General features: G+C 54.3%; 6 protein-coding genes across 7 annotated transcripts; 2 read left to right on the forward strand and 4 right to left on the reverse strand.

The window, feature by feature from the left end:
* Window positions 1-1,851: 1,851 nt before the first annotated feature.
* On the reverse strand, window positions 1,852-2,271 carry J3458_005065 (uncharacterized protein; the record flags this gene model as incomplete). The annotated part of the gene is made up of 1 exon (XM_066118586.1): window positions 1,852-2,271. The coding sequence occupies one exon, from the start codon at window positions 2,269-2,271 to the stop codon at window positions 1,852-1,854; it is 420 nt and encodes a 139-aa protein (XP_065976106.1).
* Window positions 2,272-2,987: 716 nt separating this feature from the next.
* CTK2_1 (RNA polymerase II C-terminal domain kinase beta subunit) lies at window positions 2,988-6,488 on the forward strand. Its single transcript, XM_066118587.1, has one exon. It carries the CDS (start codon window positions 4,174-4,176, stop codon window positions 6,403-6,405), a length of 2,232 nt encoding a protein of 743 aa, XP_065976107.1. The 5' UTR covers window positions 2,988-4,173; the 3' UTR covers window positions 6,406-6,488.
* Window positions 6,489-6,806: 318 nt separating this feature from the next.
* CTK2_2 (RNA polymerase II C-terminal domain kinase beta subunit) lies at window positions 6,807-8,269 on the forward strand (the record flags this gene model as incomplete). The annotated part of the gene is made up of 3 exons (XM_066118588.1): window positions 6,807-7,033; window positions 7,110-7,317; window positions 7,400-8,269. The coding sequence occupies 3 exons, from the start codon at window positions 6,807-6,809 to the stop codon at window positions 8,267-8,269; spliced, it is 1,305 nt and encodes a 434-aa protein (XP_065976108.1).
* Window positions 7,568-10,527, reverse strand: TEP1 (Telomerase protein component 1). Of its 2 annotated transcripts, XM_007808384.2 has the most exons (2): window positions 10,163-10,527; window positions 7,568-10,005 (listed from the first exon to the last, which is right to left on the reverse strand). In XM_007808384.2, the coding sequence occupies exons 1-2, from the start codon at window positions 10,258-10,260 to the stop codon at window positions 8,481-8,483; spliced, it is 1,623 nt and encodes a 540-aa protein (XP_007806575.2). In that variant the 5' UTR covers window positions 10,261-10,527; the 3' UTR covers window positions 7,568-8,480. The 2 variants fall into 2 exon arrangements, with proteins under 2 accessions (XP_007806575.2, XP_065976109.1); XM_066118589.1 differs by having other exon boundaries at window positions 7,568-10,527.
* Window positions 10,528-10,820: 293 nt separating this feature from the next.
* Window positions 10,821-13,243, reverse strand: POM33 (Transmembrane nucleoporin). The gene is made up of 4 exons (XM_066118590.1): window positions 12,669-13,243; window positions 12,542-12,557; window positions 12,090-12,313; window positions 10,821-11,966 (listed from the first exon to the last, which is right to left on the reverse strand). Exons 1-4 carry the CDS (start codon window positions 12,739-12,741, stop codon window positions 11,431-11,433), a joined length of 849 nt encoding a protein of 282 aa, XP_065976110.1. The 5' UTR covers window positions 12,742-13,243; the 3' UTR covers window positions 10,821-11,430.
* A 343-nt stretch (window positions 13,244-13,586) lies between these two features.
* On the reverse strand, window positions 13,587-16,332 carry LIS1_1 (Lissencephaly-1). The gene is made up of 3 exons (XM_007808382.2): window positions 15,801-16,332; window positions 15,547-15,715; window positions 13,587-15,459 (listed from the first exon to the last, which is right to left on the reverse strand). The coding sequence occupies exons 1-3, from the start codon at window positions 15,836-15,838 to the stop codon at window positions 14,254-14,256; spliced, it is 1,413 nt and encodes a 470-aa protein (XP_007806573.2). The 5' UTR covers window positions 15,839-16,332; the 3' UTR covers window positions 13,587-14,253.
* Between the last annotated feature and the right edge of the window lie 1,767 nt (window positions 16,333-18,099).

The raw sequence follows: 18,099 nt of genomic DNA on the forward strand, positions 1-18,099 counted from the left end.
GGACTTGGTCCGTAAGAGGACAACGACTTTCCGGTGTCTCATGAAACAAATGCTACAGTATTTATGTATTTGAGGGGGAAGGGGGGCCGGCCTACGGGGATGTGTGTCGGAGACGATGTAATATAATGATTGGTTAGGTACAAAGAACACGAAGGCTCGACTACCCGGCCGGGACCGTAGATTGCCTTGCATAGTACTAATCAACGGGGAAGGGCTATGAATTTAGTCGTCCGATGTGGTTCACACTTTTGTGCATCATCCGCGCGGCAATAGGCCGAGTTGAGGAGCATCCACAGTAACGCATAGGTCGCGCGAGTCGGCTCTTCCGATTCAAGGCGACAGACAGGACTGGAAAGCACATAAAGAGCTGAGTAAGTAGTATACAGGAAACTGACGATTTCTCTCTTTCTCGAGGGTTTGGGCCTCCAGGCCACAACGGTAAGTGTAGCGCCCACGAAACAGGCCAGACCAGGGGTTGAAAGCAGCCAACAGGAAACAGACCCAACCAACTGGAGTACATAGCCGTGAATGGTTCTCTACCGTAACAACGGTTTCCCCTGTCGCCCTCCACCAGTAGTGCCGGGGGTGGATCTGGGAGGGTTGCTGGGAGGCAAAGAGGGTCGAGAAGGTTTGCGAACTCTTGGGACGATCCGCCGCTGTTAGTCGTCTATTCCATCGCAGCTGGTAGCTCGTCCCTGGTAAACCGAGGCCCTGGTAACGAAACTAGGTAGGTGTGGCTGTCAAACCTTACCGACGATCGCTCCAGCTCACCCAGACAAGGCGAGAAGAGCCACAACTTGATCAAACCACTTTCTGGCGACCTGATCCAAGCCACGGGCCCTTGTTTACGCAAACACTCAGTATCTGGCGTATAAAAAATCGGACGAGTCTCCCAAAAGCGGGGAGGTGGGACGAGGGAAGTACATACAAAGTGCCTACAAGGCGAGTTCCAACCCAAGGCACACGGCCGAGTACAGGCAAGATGGCGTGTTCGTGCGGCTGAATCGGGTATAAAGAGCCTAGCTTGAAGCTGGATTCACGCCGCAAATTTAATAACACAAGAGGTGAAGGGGGGTTCAAAAGCAAATAACTTAAATCATGATTGGCCGCGGACGTTGCAGAAGTTGTGGCAACGCAGAAACAAAAGCAACTCTCGATTAATAAATGCCGCACCCTGCTTCTTTTTGCCTGACAACTCCGCTAAAACAATGCGGGTAAAAGAAGAAGAAAAAAACAAACAGGTAAAAAAAGTAAAAACCGTCATAACAAAGGCAAATGCTAGGTCTAGAGACTACCGTTCCCCAATATTGTTGAAGTGGGGGGGGGGAATACAGCCTCAGGCACAGACACATGCACACCCACAGAGAGAGAGAGTGAGAGAGATCTTGAGAGTTCAATAGTTGAGGCTCGGATTCTGCAACAACCTGGCCATCTGGATCCAGCATCATTGTCCAGTATGGCGAGCGCCTGAGACGCCATCAGCCCAAGTTGAAAAAAAAAACGGCAGAAGATGGCTTCGACTCTACGACTCGTACAACAAGCAATTGTTGCTCAGTTGGGCTTAAGGACCGTGCAGTTGCATCCCGGCCACAAACGGTCCCCAAGTGTTAACGCCACGATTTGGCTTCGACCCTGTACGAGTCGAGGGCGTAGATTAAGCGTGTACAAGTGTGAGCCGATGATGACATAATTTTGCGCCGCGCAGGTCCCGTTCTGAAAGCTTGCAAGTTTTCCGTCGCCAGGTTTAGGTTGGGGAATGGATAGGCGAACCTTTTCCATTCCCTCCTCTCCCCTTCCTTTCCTTTTTTCGACAGCCAGTTTACTAATTACTATCTTGCCCCTTTTTTTTCTTTAGTGACAAGCCCGGGCCTCGGGTTTCTGGACAAACGAGAAATGCACCGAGTGATCAACTTGAAGGGTTCGTTGGTCCGCCTCAATACAACCTCGCATCGACGCCGGCCTGCCAGAATAGTAACTACCTAGGTAGGTAGATGCTGGTGTTAGCCGACGCCGGCTCCAAGTTTCCCTGCCATCCATGATACCCTTGGTCTTGAACAAGTGACCGTGTCTGAGGCTGAGTCGCAACTCGCCAAACAAACACCTTCTCTCGACGTCGTCAACGCCTAAGCGCGGATCGTCATGTGTCTGTCGCAGAATGTTCCTAATTGGTGTTACTCTCAGACCTCGGATTTCAAATAAGCTCCTGAGAGTCGGCTCCGTGCTCTGGACAATAGTTTCTCGGCAAACAGGCCACGGAGGTCTGCCCATCATTGCCGCTGGTCCATGGTCGAAGGCGTGTCCATTGTCACTATGGCCCAATAGTCCAGGTGAGTATACTTGACTAGTACCGGCCCAGTATTGTGTTGCCCATTGGCACAGACGACAGCGGCGAGATGGGGAGAAAGAGGACACAAAGTCGGCCTTCTTTTCCACTCCAAGTCAAGACTTAGGCCCGCGCAACTCCGGTTGCTTCGGCGTCGGTGCCAAGCTCCAGAAACTATTGAGCGCTGTATGTAGGGCAGATATATACTACTTCTCATGCTAGTATTTGTTCACGTCAGGAGGCAGAGTCCCGGCATTCTTTTCTGGCAGTAGTGCGTCCATACGCCTATGGCATGGTGCAGGATGAAAAAGGAAGTTTCAATATGACAAAAGCAACCCAGCAAGCAAAGGGCAATGTTTCAGCCGTATTATCGTGTGCCCCAGACTATCAATTGATAGTTTGGATGAGCATTCGCAGGCCGGGACAAACCGGGAGCATCACAACTTCGCTGCTCTATCGCTCTCTGCAACGAACTTGCCACGAAGCCCGTTGGCAGCCACGTTTTGCCATTTCATCACGACGCGAAGCATCATCAATTGTGGATAAGAGTCGACCCATGTAAGCTTTCTCGTGCTGTCGCCTACCCACGCCGTCGCCGCCTCTCAGCTGTCAGAATAATCCGACTCTAGCCCTTTTACACCAAAAGACGCCCCACCGTCTCCATCGATATGTCCATCAGTGTCCATCCGTCAAGCCATCCATGTATGAACGGTCTCTGCCTCGGGCTTGACTCGATCCTGCCCCCAGGCCCCCCAGTTTGGCAATATCAGGCCTAATGGAGCAATTCAGGCCCAGACATCACATCCAATACCGGCAATAACGGAAAATGGCCTGGCCATCGTCTTCTCACCGTGGACGAGCGCGTTGGGGTCCCACTGCCAGCACTCGACAACATCTGACTTGTTTCAAAGCCTTCCAAAACCACACTTGCGGCTGTAGAGCTCACAGACACGCACGGGCAGAAAACAATGTGAGTTGTCGCCTTTTTCCCCTTGCCCAGCCCATCTCCGCTTTCTTGTCGCCGGTCCGGGTCGTGGGTCTCACCTTATGGCACGGACTACCTGTGAGAGATGTGCCCGGTGTGTGTGTGTGTGTGTGTGTGTGTGTGTGTGTCTGTCTGTCTGTCTGTCTCAGACGGCTAGACTCTGGGGTATTGCATGAAGAAAGGGAGGCTAAGACACCCATCTACACGCTACGGCGTTGACCAAATTTGGCGAGCCTTTGACAACTGATGCTCATCACGGCTCTGCCAATCGTCAGCTAAGTCTCCGTGCCCGTCAAGGGAACCTAAGGGAAGCAAGGGGGGTGCCGAAGAAGATCGAGATGGATAGTCACGGCGCCCCCCCTTTCTTAGTCCAAGTTCCCGAGGCCATTTCTGTATTATACACGGAGTTGAGAAGAATTGGAGCCCGTCTATGCATGCACATCCCTATTCATATATATTGTCGTCTCCGTGTCACATCTCGGTTAATTCCAACGCCACTGTTCCACCTCGTATGGGATCTGTAAGTGATCAATTCCCACGTATCCGTGCTAGAATCTGTTTCTCTAGCATCTTTTTTTTCTTTCTTTTCGAACGCCGGATACATTATCCTTCTTTAGTCTTGTACTATCGTTTCACTCTAGTACAAGCACTTGTTGCCAATAACATCCCACACCAAACTCCAAGACCGAGATGATTAATACGCCACCTGCCAAACATTCGGACAAGATCGATTAATCCTTACACCTGCATATGTGGTCGACCTAGTTGAGAAAGAATCAACACGGGAAGAAATAGAGAAGAGAAAGGAAACAAGCAAATCGCCAGGCAAGCTTCAGCGAACACAACAACACCCCCCTAAGCCAGCATGAAGATCCTCTTCTTCTGTACGGCGCACAACTCGCTCTCGCAGCGGCTCTTCCTCGTTCTATCGCGGAAGCATTCCATCACCGTTGAATATGCCTTGTGTGCAGAGAAGATGATTGAGGCGGCCGATTTGGTCAAGCCACATCTCATCATCTGCCCCTTCCTCACGTCTCTGGTGCCGCAGCAGGTCTACGAGACGTATCTGACCCTCATTGTACACCCCGGGCCTCCGGGGGATGCCGGCCCAAGTGCCCTCGACTGGATGCTGATGGGTGACGACGGCACCGTGGCAGACAGTCAACAATTACTGCGCGATAACCGCTTCAACCCCGTAGGAAGAAGTCACTGGGGCGTCACCGTTCTGCAAGCCATTGCCGAGTTTGATAAAGGCCCCGTGTGGGCCTTTGATCAGTTCCCCGTCAACATCAATGACACCAGCACAACCAAGTCGAGCCTGTATAGGGGTCCAGTGACACAGGCTGCTGTTGCCGCAACGCTGGCTGCCATTGATAGAATCGAAGCCGCCGCGTCTTTGGCATCTACCCCCTTTGGAGCGCCTCTGTCGCCTCCTACAACTCCGAAGCCCGATGGTACCAGCTCGAGCGTGGCGGGAGACACCTCCCCCGGTCTCTCTGCAGACAAGGAGTTTGCACAACTGTCAGTCACCACGTCGGAGCCGTTCCTCGGCGGCAAAACACATCATAGGCCGCTCCTCAAGGCATCGGACAGACACTTTGACATCAGGAAGCACACCGCCTCGACGATATCTCGAAGGATCCGCAGTGCCGACTCCCAGCCCGGCTGTCTGAGCGACCTGTTTGGCCCCAAGCTCTATCTGTACGGTGGCATCATTGAGAACCCGACCCTGCTCTCCTCCAACAGAGGTCACATTGCACCGGGCAGCATCATTGCCGTCCGGGACGAGGCAGTCTGCGTTGCCACCTGTGACAACAAAGGCATCTGGATCACACACGTGAGACGAGTCAAGACCAAGACGGACGCTGCGTTGTGGCCAAAGGTCCCTGCCGCGTTGGGCCTCAAGCAGCTTGGTGTTTCTACCGGCAGCCCGTCGACATGGTTCCATTCGCTGCTCCCCCAGACACAGTCGGAGGAGTGGGCAAAGTCGTACCACGACACCTTCCAGGAGATTTGGGTAGACTTCGTGACCGATGGCCACAAACGGCTTGCCTATTTGTACTTTGACTTTTACAACGGCGCCATGAGCACAGAACAGTGCAGGCGCATGGTCCGGTGTCTCGAGTACATCCTATCCACGGCCACGGGCCCGAACCAGAGCCTGCCCCTGGCGGCCGTGGTGCTCATGGGCGGCAGCTCGTACTTCAGCAACGGCATCCATCTCAATGTCATCGAGTCGGCTGCTGACCCTGCGCTGGAGTCGTGGTACAACATCAACGCCATCGACGACGTTGTCGAGAAGCTGCTCCTGGACCTGCCCGCCCGTGGCGTCACCACAATCTCGGCCATCAGGGGCAACTGCGCCGCTGGCGGCGTCGCGCTGGCGGCCGCCTGCGATGTCGTCGTAGCGGGAGAGCACGCCGTGTTGAATCCGGCGTACAGGGCGCTGGGATTGTACGGGTCTGAGCTGCACAGCGTCAGCTACCTCGGACGCTGCGGCGCCGAGGGAGCCAAGACGGCTCTGCGGTCCATGACGCCACTGAGCGCAGACGACGCCCAAGGCATGGGTCTCGTCGACCACGTCCTGCGCGTGGCCCCCGAGGCTCTCGACTCCGCTGTGCGAGCTCACGTCGAGGGCCTGTTCCCTCGCGGCGGCAAGCGTGGCCTGGCGCCGTCGGCCAAGGCCGGCTCTTGGAAGCGCAACGTGGACACGTCTCCAGCGGGCTTGGCCCTCGCCCGCGCGGCTGAGCTGGGCCAGATGTCGATGGACTTTTGGAGTGCCCGCTCCGAGAGGTACCACTCTCGCCGGAGGGACTTTGTGCGCAAGGTGAGGCCGTCGTCGACGCCGCTGCGGTTTGCGACGCACCGAAGGGAGAAGGGCATGATGGATGAAGAAGAGCAGGACACGTTCGACTCGGTCGAGTGGTTTGTGGAGAAGACCATGTGCAGTCTGAGGAAGGACATTTCAGACAGAATGGTTCGGTTGATCAAGGACTTTTCCAGCGGTGGTGAGAATTGCGAGAGAAGCCAAAAACGGAATGGCGCTGTGAAGGTTGTGGCCAGCACGACGTTGTTTGGCTGCTATTATAATCCCTAATGAGAGCTGCCCCAGACTACCAGGACCGGTTCGCGTATTTTTTTAGAATTGTTGCTTTATTATTAGCCTAATGATACCTCCGCTTTGTTTGCTTGCTTGTCAATCCATGTCTTGTCTTGTCTTGTCTTGGAAAAATACCTGGTAGATGGCTTTATAGTTTCAATGTCTGGCATTCTGCGTTGATAACATTCAACCTTCATGATTACCACTTGCCGCGGTCCTCTTGGTTATAGGGTAGGGGACTGGTCTGGCGCCCCACCGCATCATGAAGACCTAGTACTTCCAAGTTCGAGCTACAATGTGACACCAGCTCTTGTCAGGCCCCAATTCACATCCCATCTTCCTCACGATCAAAACATTACCGCCAGCGAAAAAAAAAGGAACCAAAAGAAAAAGGGACCATGGCGCCGCGCCCAAGCGCCGATCCCGCACCAGCCACAGCAAACGGCGACTCTCCTCCCGCCAGAATCGGCCCTCACCCCGGCTTCATCTCCAGCTCGAACCAATACAGCTCCGAAATCAAGATCCGCCGCATGCTCAAGGACAATGGCTGCGATCCCGCGCGAGAGGACAACTACCGCCTCCAGGGCGTCCAGCTGATCAACAACGTGAGGGAAAATCTGCAGCTGTGCGATCCCATCTTCCCCCCCTTCCTTTTCTGTCTGATGATGTGCCCGTGCCTGGGCTGACAAGCAACCTCGCAGGCCCGTTCGGACGTTTGATACAGCATGCACCTACTACCACAAGTTTCGGTTAAACTTTCGCGACGCCGAGTACAGCCACCAAGATGCCGCTCTGGCGTCGTTGTTCGTCGCGTGTAAAGTCGAAGACACCATCAAAAAGTCCAAGGACATTCTAGCCGCCGCGTACAATGTCAAGAACCCCGAAAAGACGGTCGCCCCCGACGACAAGGTACGTGTGCTCCGCGGAAAACGGCCGACGAAAACCTCCCTCGGGGGGTTTGGCGGGGAGGAGGCTAACGGGGAGGACGCAGATGTTCGAAGCGCCCGGGAAAATCATCATTGGGCTGGAGCGCTTCATCCTCGAGACGATAGGCTTCGACTTCCGCACGCGGTACCCGCAGAAGCTGCTCGTCAAGGTGGTGCGGCGCGCGCTGGGCAAGTCGTCGGCCAACTCGCGCGACTTCTTCGCCACCGCGTACGACATGTGCATCGACATGTACAAGACGTTTGTGCCCATCAAGCAGACCACCTTCTCCATGGTCATGGCCGTCGTGGAGCTGACGGCGCGCATGCGCGGCGAGCACCTCGAGCGCGTGCAGGACTTCGCCGCCGGCAGGAAGCAGTACAGCCGGGACGCCGTCATGGAGACCATGCTCGACCTGCTCGACCTGTACGTGCAGCACCACAAGTCGACCAGGATCGGCGCCCGCTTCGACCTCGGCAAGTTCATCGACATCAAGATCCGGCTCAACACCGACCTGGACAGCACCGCCAAGCCGAGGTACCTGTACCACTGCCACAGGTGCGAGGTTGAGGAGGCGCACCCGCTCTCGTCGACGACGGCGTCGGCTACGGACCCGACGACGGCGTCGAACCCCTGGCCGGCGGATGCGTCGATCCGGCGGACGGCGCGCGGTCAGGACGGCACGATGCGCTTCGTGTTTGACCCCGAGGCGGCCAAGGACGAGCAGGAGACGGTTAGTCAGTTCTTCAAGGATGAGTATGAAGAGTACGAGGTGGAAGTCGAGGAGCCTGTCCCGCCGCCAGACAGAGACGAGGCGCCGCGTGGGAGGGGAGGATACCGCGGCGGCTACAGAGATAGGGGGGATCATAGGCGCGGCGGACCGTATGGCGCATATCGTGGAGATAGGTATCATTGGGGACGGGGGCGATATCACTAATGAGTACACGGCATAGGGTCAAGTGTGACATGTCGGATGCCGTATCACGAGTGGAAAATGATCGCTGTCAATACATGTGTTTCCTCCATGCGTGTATGATCCTCCCCAAATACGTGTATACAAATCGCCACATAACCAAGCGCTTCGTCAGCAAAGGAAAAATGATATCACGGGAATAGCCTCGCTCTCCAATGCACCGCCGTCCCGTCCTCTACCTCTTCCCGTCTTCCGTGTCGAGCACCAAATCCTCGCCCCTGGGCCCCGAAGACTTCAAACCCTCCAAGACCTCCCCATCACCACTCCCGTCGCCGTCGCCGTCATCCAACCGCTCCACGCTCAAATCCTCCTCGCCCTTGCCGCCCTCCACGTCCGCAGTCCCTCTCCAGTCGGCGGCCGCAACCTGCGGCACCGGCTCCCCTTCCCCAGGCTCGACAATCTCCTCGCCCCCCTTGTCGCCATCGCCAGCCACCTTCCACACGACGCTCATCTTTTCCAGCGCCCTCGATCCCTTCCAGGGGAAGCCCTTGATGCCGTCCATGGCCTCCCACTCTATCGTGAAGACGCCGCTCTCGTCTGCCTTTTCCGCCCCCTGCTCGGGGCCCCGGCCCTCAAAGAATGTGTTGAACCACACGTGCGCCACGGACGACACCACAGTCCAGCTCAAGCTCTTGTGCGTCCGGGTCCGTTGCTTCACGGCGATATTCACATCGCTGTTCGGTATGCGAATCGGCCGCGCCGGTCTAAACACCACCGCCATCCCGCCCGGCTGCTCCCCGTCAAGGACACTGTTGCTGCGGCTAGCACTGCTGCTTCTGCTGCTGCCCGTCTTGGATTTCGTCTTGTCGATGCCGTCCCCAACACCACCACCAGCCGACTGCCCCTTCTGCGCCGGCCCCGTCTCCCTGCCCGCCGGCTCGTGCCTCGTCTTGTCCCCCGGGCCACCCGAACCGCCCGCCTCACCAGCAGTATGCTTCCGCTCGACGCCCGCCTCGTCAGCCGATTCCGCCTGCTGGGAGCCCTTGTCCGCCGGGTATCCCACCAGGCCCAAGAGCGTGTCGACCAGCCCGCTCCTCGGCGGCTCGCCCGCCTCCACAACCACCCTCTCCTCGGGGCCGAACTTGTGAAACTTTTGCATCCTCTTGCCCTCCTCCACGAAGCCGCTCACGACGACGTCGACGCCGGCCCGCAGGCCCCATACCTGGACCTCGACAATCTCCACCGGCCTGTCGACGTACTGCTTGCCGTGGTCCTTCCAGCGGTCGACGTAGCCCACCCACCGCAGCTGCGAGGGTATCGAGACGCCCGGCCCGAAGCCCTCCTTCATGCGCCGCTTGGTGAAGTGGTCGAGCGCCTTTTGCGCCGCCCAGCCCTCCTCCGAGATGAGGTAGCTGCACGAAATGGTCCCCGAGCGGCCCTTGCCGGCCTTGCAGTGAATGACGACGACTCTCTTGCCGTGATTCTCCGACGACGACGGCCCCCCATGCAGGGCACCGCCGTGCAGCCAGTTCCTCATGCTCGCCATGATCGGGGGCACCAGGCGAAACGGCGGGGGGTGGTGGTCCGGCCACGGGTAGTGGCATACTCTCCCGAAGACAGCTTCGTCGGGGTACCCCGTGCCTTCGGCGCGAAACTCCCATATCGCCCAGTCGTCGCCGTGCTTGGCCGTCAGCCAGGCCTTGAGCTTGTCGAGGGGGTTGCGGTACGCCCGCTGCGGCCACGTCTGGGAGGGGCCGGACCTACATTTTTCATCGTGTCAGCCGCGGCCTGGGGGGGAAAGGTCATACAAACTTTTGTTGAAGAAAAAAAAAAGAAAAAAAAAAAAAGAAACCAAATGTCACGATACGACAGTGAAAAACAGTGTATAAGAGAATGAACGAGAGGGGTGAGACGCACGTAACTATTATGGAGTCGGTGACATAGCACAGGTCCAGCTTTGCCTCGGGGTGTCTCACCCTTGGCCCAGCGACAATCTGTCGTAGAGCCGAGGTCATGGTGTTTTTTTTATGTGACCTTTTTGCTGCAGGGTACGAAAGTCGGGCCAGAGGTTGGCCAGAGATCTTCTAAGATCCGAGTTGTGCCGTTTGGACGACGGGCTGTGAGGCTGAAGCTGCTCGGGGGGGTTGGCAAGACAGGGGATTGATGACGAAATGGACGAATGACAGCAGCAAGAGCAAATTGATGGGCAACTGATGCTGTTATGGAGCGTACATATAAACGGCCGGTTCCCCGCAATATCTGCCCATGTATTTAGGGTCTGGGGTAAAACAAGAAAGAGTTGATGAATCGAATCGCTGCCTGCCTAGGTTCTCAAGTGAATTTGGTCATTGGGCAACGGGACATCCGCAGCTTTAATCAAGTGGTGCGTCGTGGTGGCTTAATGACACCGTCACCCGCCTACGCGCATACCAAGCACCACGAGTCCCTGTTTTGCCCTGTTATACTTTGACCGCCGCCATGTCCACGTTTCAATCTTGTGGCCGCTCGGTGTAGAAATGTGGGTGCACATCCTTTTGTCCCACCGTCCGCACCGACGTCATCAATGTCATCGTCACAGCTCTACACAATCCTCTCCGCCATCACATGGCATCAAGCATAACCGTTCAAACAGACTGTGTATACGTAGTATAGACAAAAAAAACCAAAACAACAAACAAAATTGGAAGCGCAAAGTCTTCCTGAACAAAACAATGACCCACCAGCCACTTTGAACACCAGAGTCCATTGAATATGAATACTCCAACCACACTCCAATTCTTGTCTTTGGCTCACCACCTTTCCTCCTCTGCTACATATTTGCCCATACTTCGTAACAATGATGAGAGCCGTCTGTATCGTATCTTCTGCCACACTACTTCTTTTTTATGAGGAGCCCGCCGCTCGTCAACCCCTGACTGTCTGCTTCCCCTCATCGTAAATCACCCGTACAAACAGAAAAGTCTGCACCATGACAATAATTTCCAACCCATGACCTACGAACCATTTCAGCCGGCGAGCTCGAGCAGGCCAAAAGCCATTCCTGGTCCCAATGCACCCAAGATGCAGTCAAGTGACTACACACCTTTCACGTATTACAAGAAGAATTCCCGAGGCCTCTGCAAACTGAAACACGACACAGCCTGCATAACCCTTTTGTGCCATTTGCTACAGATTTCCGAGGTCGCTTACGAGGTCTTCTTGGCAGGGGCAGGACCCTGAGTGTACTTGCTGACTTCAGTAGCATCGCGGAACTGTCGACCGACATTCTTGACATTGTCCCAGACTTGACGGGCAGCGGGAGGAGTGCCCTGAGCACCAACCAGAGAGTCGATTCTAGCGACCAGTTGCGACATGGAGTGCTGAACGTGGGTGCTCTGTGAGTAGCGAGCTCGGAGGAAAGCAGTGTATAGAGTAATCAAGATCCAAGAGCGGCGCTGGAAGAGAATGGCCGAGAGCAAGATGCGGACCCAGAGCAGAATCTCCAGTCCAGAGACAATGGACATGGAGGCGTCGTAGTACTCCTTGACAAAGGCACCGATTCTATCAGCCAGAGGATTGCTGACGCGCTGGGGAGAGGCACCATCGGCGGCAGGAGGAGGAGGCTGGAGGACAGGGATCAAGTTGGCGCGGGTGTAGGTGGCGACGTGGAAGATTGAGTAAACGCAGTAAGGGAGGAGCGCAAGCGGGTACTGAGGAGAGGAGAGCCAGACGAGGGCCATAACTATGAGCCACCATTCATGTTAGCAAGCATCCTAGCCGTGGTATAAAGATGCCGGCAAATGATTGTGTGCTGTGTGCACCGGGGAACCAAAAGTCGCGATTCAGATTCACTGGGAAAACGTACGCAAATACTGGATGTTCTCATCGGACAAGAGACCAACGACGCCACCGGGCATCTTGTTACCGGTCTTGGCTCGAGCTCGCTGGGTCTTGTAAACGACAATGCCGTAAGTAACAGCGGCAGCAAGAAAAGAAGTACGGTAGGAGAACTTGGCCATGCCACCGTAGTAGTTCATGCGCAGCCAGGAGAACCCATATCGAATGGTGGTCAGAATGAGCGTCATATGCCTGCACGAGAAGACAACGAGTCAGCTTCACTTTCTGCCCAGGTCACCGTTTGAACTTGGCCAAATTGACAAGGTCCATGAAGTGCCCAGAGATTGCAGTGCAACATCGAGTCGGCCGTTGGGCAGCTTGTGACACGACAACCAAAGAAAGGTGGGCGTAGCAAAGTGGCAACAGCGAGGGGGAGTCGAGCCGACTCGACGTGAAGGCGCAGGTGAGGTGTTTTCATACCCAACAAACCAGGCAACTGTATCGATCCAGGTCAGCAAGCTTTGAATCTTGGCGGCAGCCATTGATCACGACATGGCTTGAGAAGAACAGCGGCGGGGATGGTCTGGGCAGGCTTTGGAGAACGTACATTGCAGCGTCTTGGCCAGCTGCAGCAGCCTCTCCTGCAGAGGCTGGCTTGAATTGGGCGGAGGGGGTGCCATGCTGGAATTCCGGACGGCTTGCTGCAAAATATCGATTGCAAACAAAGTATGTAGCTGTGGCGGGTGAAGCTGGGGTCGTCGGTTTGGCGGGTTGGAGAAAAAAAGGCTGGCGTTGTGTGCGGCCGACGAAGAGTTGTGCGGTCTGAAGAGCCAAGGTCAAGGTGGTCAAAGTGGCCAAGGCCAAGTCTCAGCTGTGCTGGCGTCGACAAACCAAGCGGGCCGGTGGTGGGTGGGACGGAGCTCGACCGTGTCGTAATGGTCCGACGTTGACGCTGCTAAGACACACAACGGAGAAATGGGGGTCCAGTCGGGCGTTCACTGGGGTAGCAGCCGATGCAGCAGCAATACTCCCTAGGGGAAAGAAGACGAAGAAAAAAAATATGTCAGGGACAAGAATTACAATGACAAGCCCGTTGCTTGTCGGAGGAACAACATAATCAATGCGGGAAATAAGCCAGAGACTTGAGGAGAAAATGGAAGGAAGGGAGCACTTGAAGGACTGGGCCAGGCAAACAGCCGCCAGCATTCGGCTGCATCTGACTGGCCGACTTTGAGGCCAGCGAAGTGGCGAGGCGGCAAGGCGGTCACTGAATTTGGAGCAGCGACGAGGCACAGCTGGCAAGAACACCAGACGTCTTGCGCCGAGGTGGCTGGGCCGCCGTCCGTATTCTATGCGGAGAAATTCAGCAGCAAAGGTGCCGAGCTTCACGTTGACCTGTTCGCCTGGGACAGGCCCCAGCTTGCAGACGGCCAATTGGTCTGGTGTCAGGTGCTTTCGCTTTCCCAAAGCTTTGCTAATATATATTCACGTCCTACCAGACCTCTTCTTCTCGCAACATCCCACGCCGGCGTCCATCCAGCGCCAAAGCAGTTATCCCAGTGACACTCTGCATCGTACATCATATGTACTCCGTCACTGCCTGTGATCCACCAGTCCACGCATCAAGCTGCGAGGTGGAACCTGGAGCTGCCTGCAATCACTCCAGATCTCCAAAAAAATCCCTGACGCAACCACGGGAGTTCATCCTCGGCCCACAGCAGCAACAGCTATCCTTGGACCAAAAACGTTCGGCCAGTTCAGCCGCTGATGACACCTGGAACACACGAATCTCGACGCCACTGAACAAGCAGCACCATCATTGACTTTTGGCGCCGGCTCATCAACGTCGAACCGGTGCGAACTGGTGTACTGTGCAATCTTGGAATCCATCTCGAAGAGTACCTAGGGTAGTTAGACTTTCCAGCTATCTATGCTCTGCCTTCTTTTTCAATTTAATTTAATTGACCGTCTCGAGGCCAGATCTTTCGTCCTTGTCACGACAAAACTTGAGGGCAGTCTTCACAATTCTCTCGGCCATGACATTTCCTGTAGGCATCGTCTCCTCGCCATCCCAGGTAGTCGCCTCGCCTGACCAGATCCGACACCACGTAGTTGCCTAGTGGACAAAAGCATTCTGGCACCAATAGATTTCTCGCTTGCACTTGTCATCATCCTGGTTTATTCGTCACCATCTAATTCGCCCATATCCTAAGTGTCATGTCGACACTCCCCGTTGCAATAAGACATCGCATCTGCTCATCCGAGGCCCCGGCCGGCCCTACACTCTTTTTCAAACCCCCATCGTTTTCCGATCCTTGCTCTTGCGTACCGTTCCCATTTACAGACCCGCCGTCCTTTAGGATACTCGGTGCCCATCGTAGGCATGTCACAAAATGTGTGTGAGCTTCGTCCAGTACCTTGACACACTTGCCTTCCTGGCTCAAGTCCCAGCATCGTATTGTCTTATCGTCCGCACACGAGAGCAGATACTTGCCGCCAGGGTGGAAAACAAGCGATGACACCCAGTTGTCGTGTCCCACAAGCGTCTTGAAGCAGATGCCTCGTCCGTCCCATAATTTGATAGTCTTGTCGCGGGAGCCCGTAGCCAGGAATTCCGCCGAGCTGGTGGCGGGCGGTGCCTTCTTCAGACCGGCCATGGAGGCCAAGTGAACATATGCTGATGGCGGCGCAAATGTGCAACAGCCAACAGCGTTTTCGTGTCCAATGAGCGTTACTTTATTCTCTGGGTTAGGGACAGAGATATCCCAGAGCCGTGCAGTATGATCACTACCAGCCGATATGATGAACTGTCCGTCCCCTGACGGGCAAACATCTCGCACCCAATCAACGTGGCCTCGTAGGGCCTTCAAGCAGTAGCCAGTTGCCGTGTCCCATATTCTCAAAGTCTTGTCTGCGCTAGCACTGACCAGCAAGTTTGCAGAGGACTGCGAGCCCCCTGAGCCAGATGATATAAACCGAACCGCGCTAACGCTGTGGTCGTGGCCCGACAATGTTCGAATATTCTTGTATTGATCTGACGGGTCCCACAGTTTGATAGTGAGATCTGAGCTGCATGATGCCAATAACGTAGCACCTCGAGGCCCGCCGTAATCAAGACCCTTGACGGCACGCGTGTGGCCTTTGATTGTTTGTTCCAGTTCGCCCAGTTCCCAATCCCAGATCTTGATTGTGCAATCGTCGGATCCAGAGGCAATCGATGAGAATCTTGGGTGGAAAGCAATACAGTTGATCATCCCTCGGTGACTCTCCAGCGTATGTCTCGATGGTTTTCTAGGCAACCATGATGTGGGATCTTGGTTTCGCTTCGACAGGGAGCTCGGTGTGGCGTTATCGAGTTCAGACTGCAGCGATGCGTTTCGTGACTCGAGATCCATGATCTAGCGAAGGGATCGCCTGGGTCAGATAACTGCCGAAAAAAAGTTCGAGCCTAGCCAAAGAAACGAGATTCTGTATCCAATACACACCTTCTTCTGCAGTCGCACAATACTAGTCCACTTCTTCTCGAGGAGCGTTTCATACTTCTTTTCGGTGGCTTTATCGAATACATCTTCCCCAAGGCCAACCTCTTCTCGCAGAGCAGCGGCTGATTTTGGCAAGTTATTCGCCGACAGGTAGGCTATGATGGATTTGTGCCTGGAGGTTCCCGCATCAGTCTCGAGCCCACCCCAGTGCCGCGTTGCCTGTATCGGAGATGTCGCCAATGTCTGGTGATACTCACAGCTCCTCGGCCTGTCGAGTCGGCAATGTGCGACTCATTGTGCCTGCACCAAAATTATGACTCCGGGGGGCTGGCCTCGTAGCCACACCCTCTATGGCACACAACTACCGTTGCAGTAAAGAAATGGTGGTTCGTAGGATGGCAATGGTCGAGGTTGAGCAAGAGGCGGTCGGAGGCATGGATGGCTGTGTGGGCTGGTGGGTTGGTCTCTGCTGGTCAGAATGTGGCTCGTCAGCCCAATTCGCAGTGGCGAGCCTCTCAACTAAGGTATATTTGCGCGCCCAGCCCGTGTATATGTAGCAATAAACCTAGGTCTCGCAGCTCGTCATTCAACAATGAAACTAAGCTTGTTGCGCTGTGTGAAGCTTCCACTTGGGCTCGCCCCAAATGGTGGGGTTCAAAGCGGCGTCGTCGTCCGTAGCCGCCCACCATCCCAAAACATCACGTGTAAGGGGGGAAGGCACTACCCTAGCGATCCCCTGGCCCAAACCCGCTTCACTTCATCAATTCAGGGCCATGAACAACAATTGCCGGAGCTCTCCTTCGTACTATAACAATAATATTATCTTGCTGGGCGTACGAGCCCTTTTTCGATCTTTTTCGTCTAGGTCCACAACCCTGGATTCAGTTCTACACCTCTTATGGCGTTAAGTTTGGTGACAAAAATGCTGAAGTCGTATTGTCTGTCTAAACGCTTCGCACTCGTTAATGACTGTGATGTCATTGGGTAAAGTTAGGGAGTCGGGGCATCTGGCGACGACCAACTGCCTTTTCTTCCGTTTGGTTACGCACCCCAAACGGTTCAAGCTACATCGTTCCTATGTCAGTGATGTATGCGTGTTTGAAACCGGAGCTATTGCCATCGGGAGAAGAGAACTTGTTGTAATCCATACAGAACGAATAAGTGGATAGATAGCGAAGGTCAGGTAAAAAAAAAAAAAAAAAAAAAAAAAAAACACTTGAAGCTGCGGCATTCATCACTATCTTCATAATCGCATTTTTCAAGCTGATTTTTATTTTCATATACATGGTATTCGTGTTGTTGATCATTGTAAGTGTCCTAACTATGACCAACTCAGAAATGACTGTAGCAATTTCTAGGGAGCTAGGCGGATTTGGTAGAGAAATGCCATTGGACCAGTCGAGAGATGATACAACCCGAGGTCTGGAACGAGATTCGAGATCTCAGTCTGTAATGGCTCCGAACAACCATACAACTGGCTCAGAGCCTGTCCTCTTCAAGGGAAGAGTGTTCGAAATCATCTGCAATGGCCTAGTCGTTGCTGAGTTGGAATTCGAGCCCGTCTGGTAGAACAACTTGAGCGTGTCAAGGGCGACACGAAGACAGCTTTTGCTTATCAGTGTATCGAACTTGTTCTTCCAGGATGTGATACACATTTAGGTAAGAGAAGTGAGCTCCTACAGAGCCAGCGGATTGCTATTGCATGACATAATTTCGCAGCCGAAGATTCTGCTTGTCAACGAGACGACCAGTGCTTTGGCGCCGCAGCATCGTGCGAAGGCCTAAGACGAAGCTTCAAAAGACAGTTATACGGAAAAACAACATAAGTCATGATAAGTCTCCATCTGTTGGAGGCCTCCAGACAACCGATTTAGTCATGAAGCAGGAATGATCATTGACGGTCACCTCGTCAGTGTCAGTGCGGTGTCTCCCAACATCTTCAAGGCTCAGAACCTATCACCACAGAGCCTAGGCTCCTCAAGATCGTCGGATAGTTCAGATTAAAAAGACAAGAATTTCCCAGAAGCTATTAAGAAACTGATGAGAGCGACAAGAGGGGAGACGATTGAGATAAGCGCTGTTGACCCTTAGGGATCGAAAAGTTTATGCGCTGCATCACGGTATATGACTATTTACAACCGTACTCAAACCAATTGAGGCTACAATGAAAAATATATGGTCAAGTTATTATGGTCAACCACTTACAGGTTAGAGTTGGATACGAACGGGTGACTTAGCTGGGATTTACTTTGGGCCAAGCACCTCTCTTGTGCAAAGCTCTTGACTTGCCAAAGAGTTCGAGACTTTAAAGCCCTTAAAGACCCGACGACTTTACAAATCTCATGTCTTTGTCATGGTTCCTGGACTTGAAGTTAAGCCTCTGGGGGCTGGACTATGAGCGCAATTGCCCAAGCAAGTCCACGGAACCAAACAGATTCATATCTAGAAGAGTTACCAACACACTGAATGTCGACATTGAGTCAAATGATTGGAGCCTACATGTTCAAGATCCCTTCCTATTGAGTCCTGAGATATCTTCAATCGTCCCCAGAACAT

This window comes from Metarhizium acridum, assembly GCF_019434415.1.
Source record: "Metarhizium acridum strain ARSEF 324 chromosome Unknown scaffold_31, whole genome shotgun sequence".
Classification (NCBI taxonomy): Eukaryota; Fungi; Ascomycota; class Sordariomycetes; order Hypocreales; family Clavicipitaceae; genus Metarhizium; species Metarhizium acridum.

What these genes read in the sequence shown, in the direction of transcription:
- CTK2_1 (XM_066118587.1), top strand. Translation starts at nt 4,174, where the DNA reads ATGAAGATCCTCTTCTTCTGTACGGCGCACAACTCGCTCTCGCAGCGG.
- LIS1_1 (XM_007808382.2), bottom strand. Translation starts at nt 15,838, where the DNA reads ATGAGTCGCACATTGCCGACTCGACAGGCCGAGGAGCT. An exon ending in ACTCGACAGGCCGAGGAGCT is followed by an intron (nt 15,716 to 15,800) that starts GTGAGTATCACC and finishes GGGAACCTCCAG; the next exon opens with GCACAAATCCATCATAGCCT. An exon ending in TTGTGCGACTGCAGAAGAAG is followed by an intron (nt 15,460 to 15,546) that starts GTGTGTATTGGA and finishes TCCCTTCGCTAG; the next exon opens with ATCATGGATCTCGAGTCACG.
- POM33 (XM_066118590.1), bottom strand. Translation starts at nt 12,741, where the DNA reads ATGGCACCCCCTCCGCCCAATTCAAGCCAGCCTCTGCAGGAGAGGCTG. An exon ending in TGAGAACATCCAGTATTTGC is followed by an intron (nt 11,967 to 12,089) that starts GTACGTTTTCCC and finishes GGTGGCTCATAG; the next exon opens with TTATGGCCCTCGTCTGGCTC.
- TEP1 (XM_007808384.2), bottom strand. Translation starts at nt 10,260, where the DNA reads ATGACCTCGGCTCTACGACAGATTGTCGCTGGGCCAAGGGTGAGACAC. An exon ending in ACCGACTCCATAATAGTTAC is followed by an intron (nt 10,006 to 10,162) that starts GTGCGTCTCACC and finishes TGAAAAATGTAG; the next exon opens with GTCCGGCCCCTCCCAGACGT.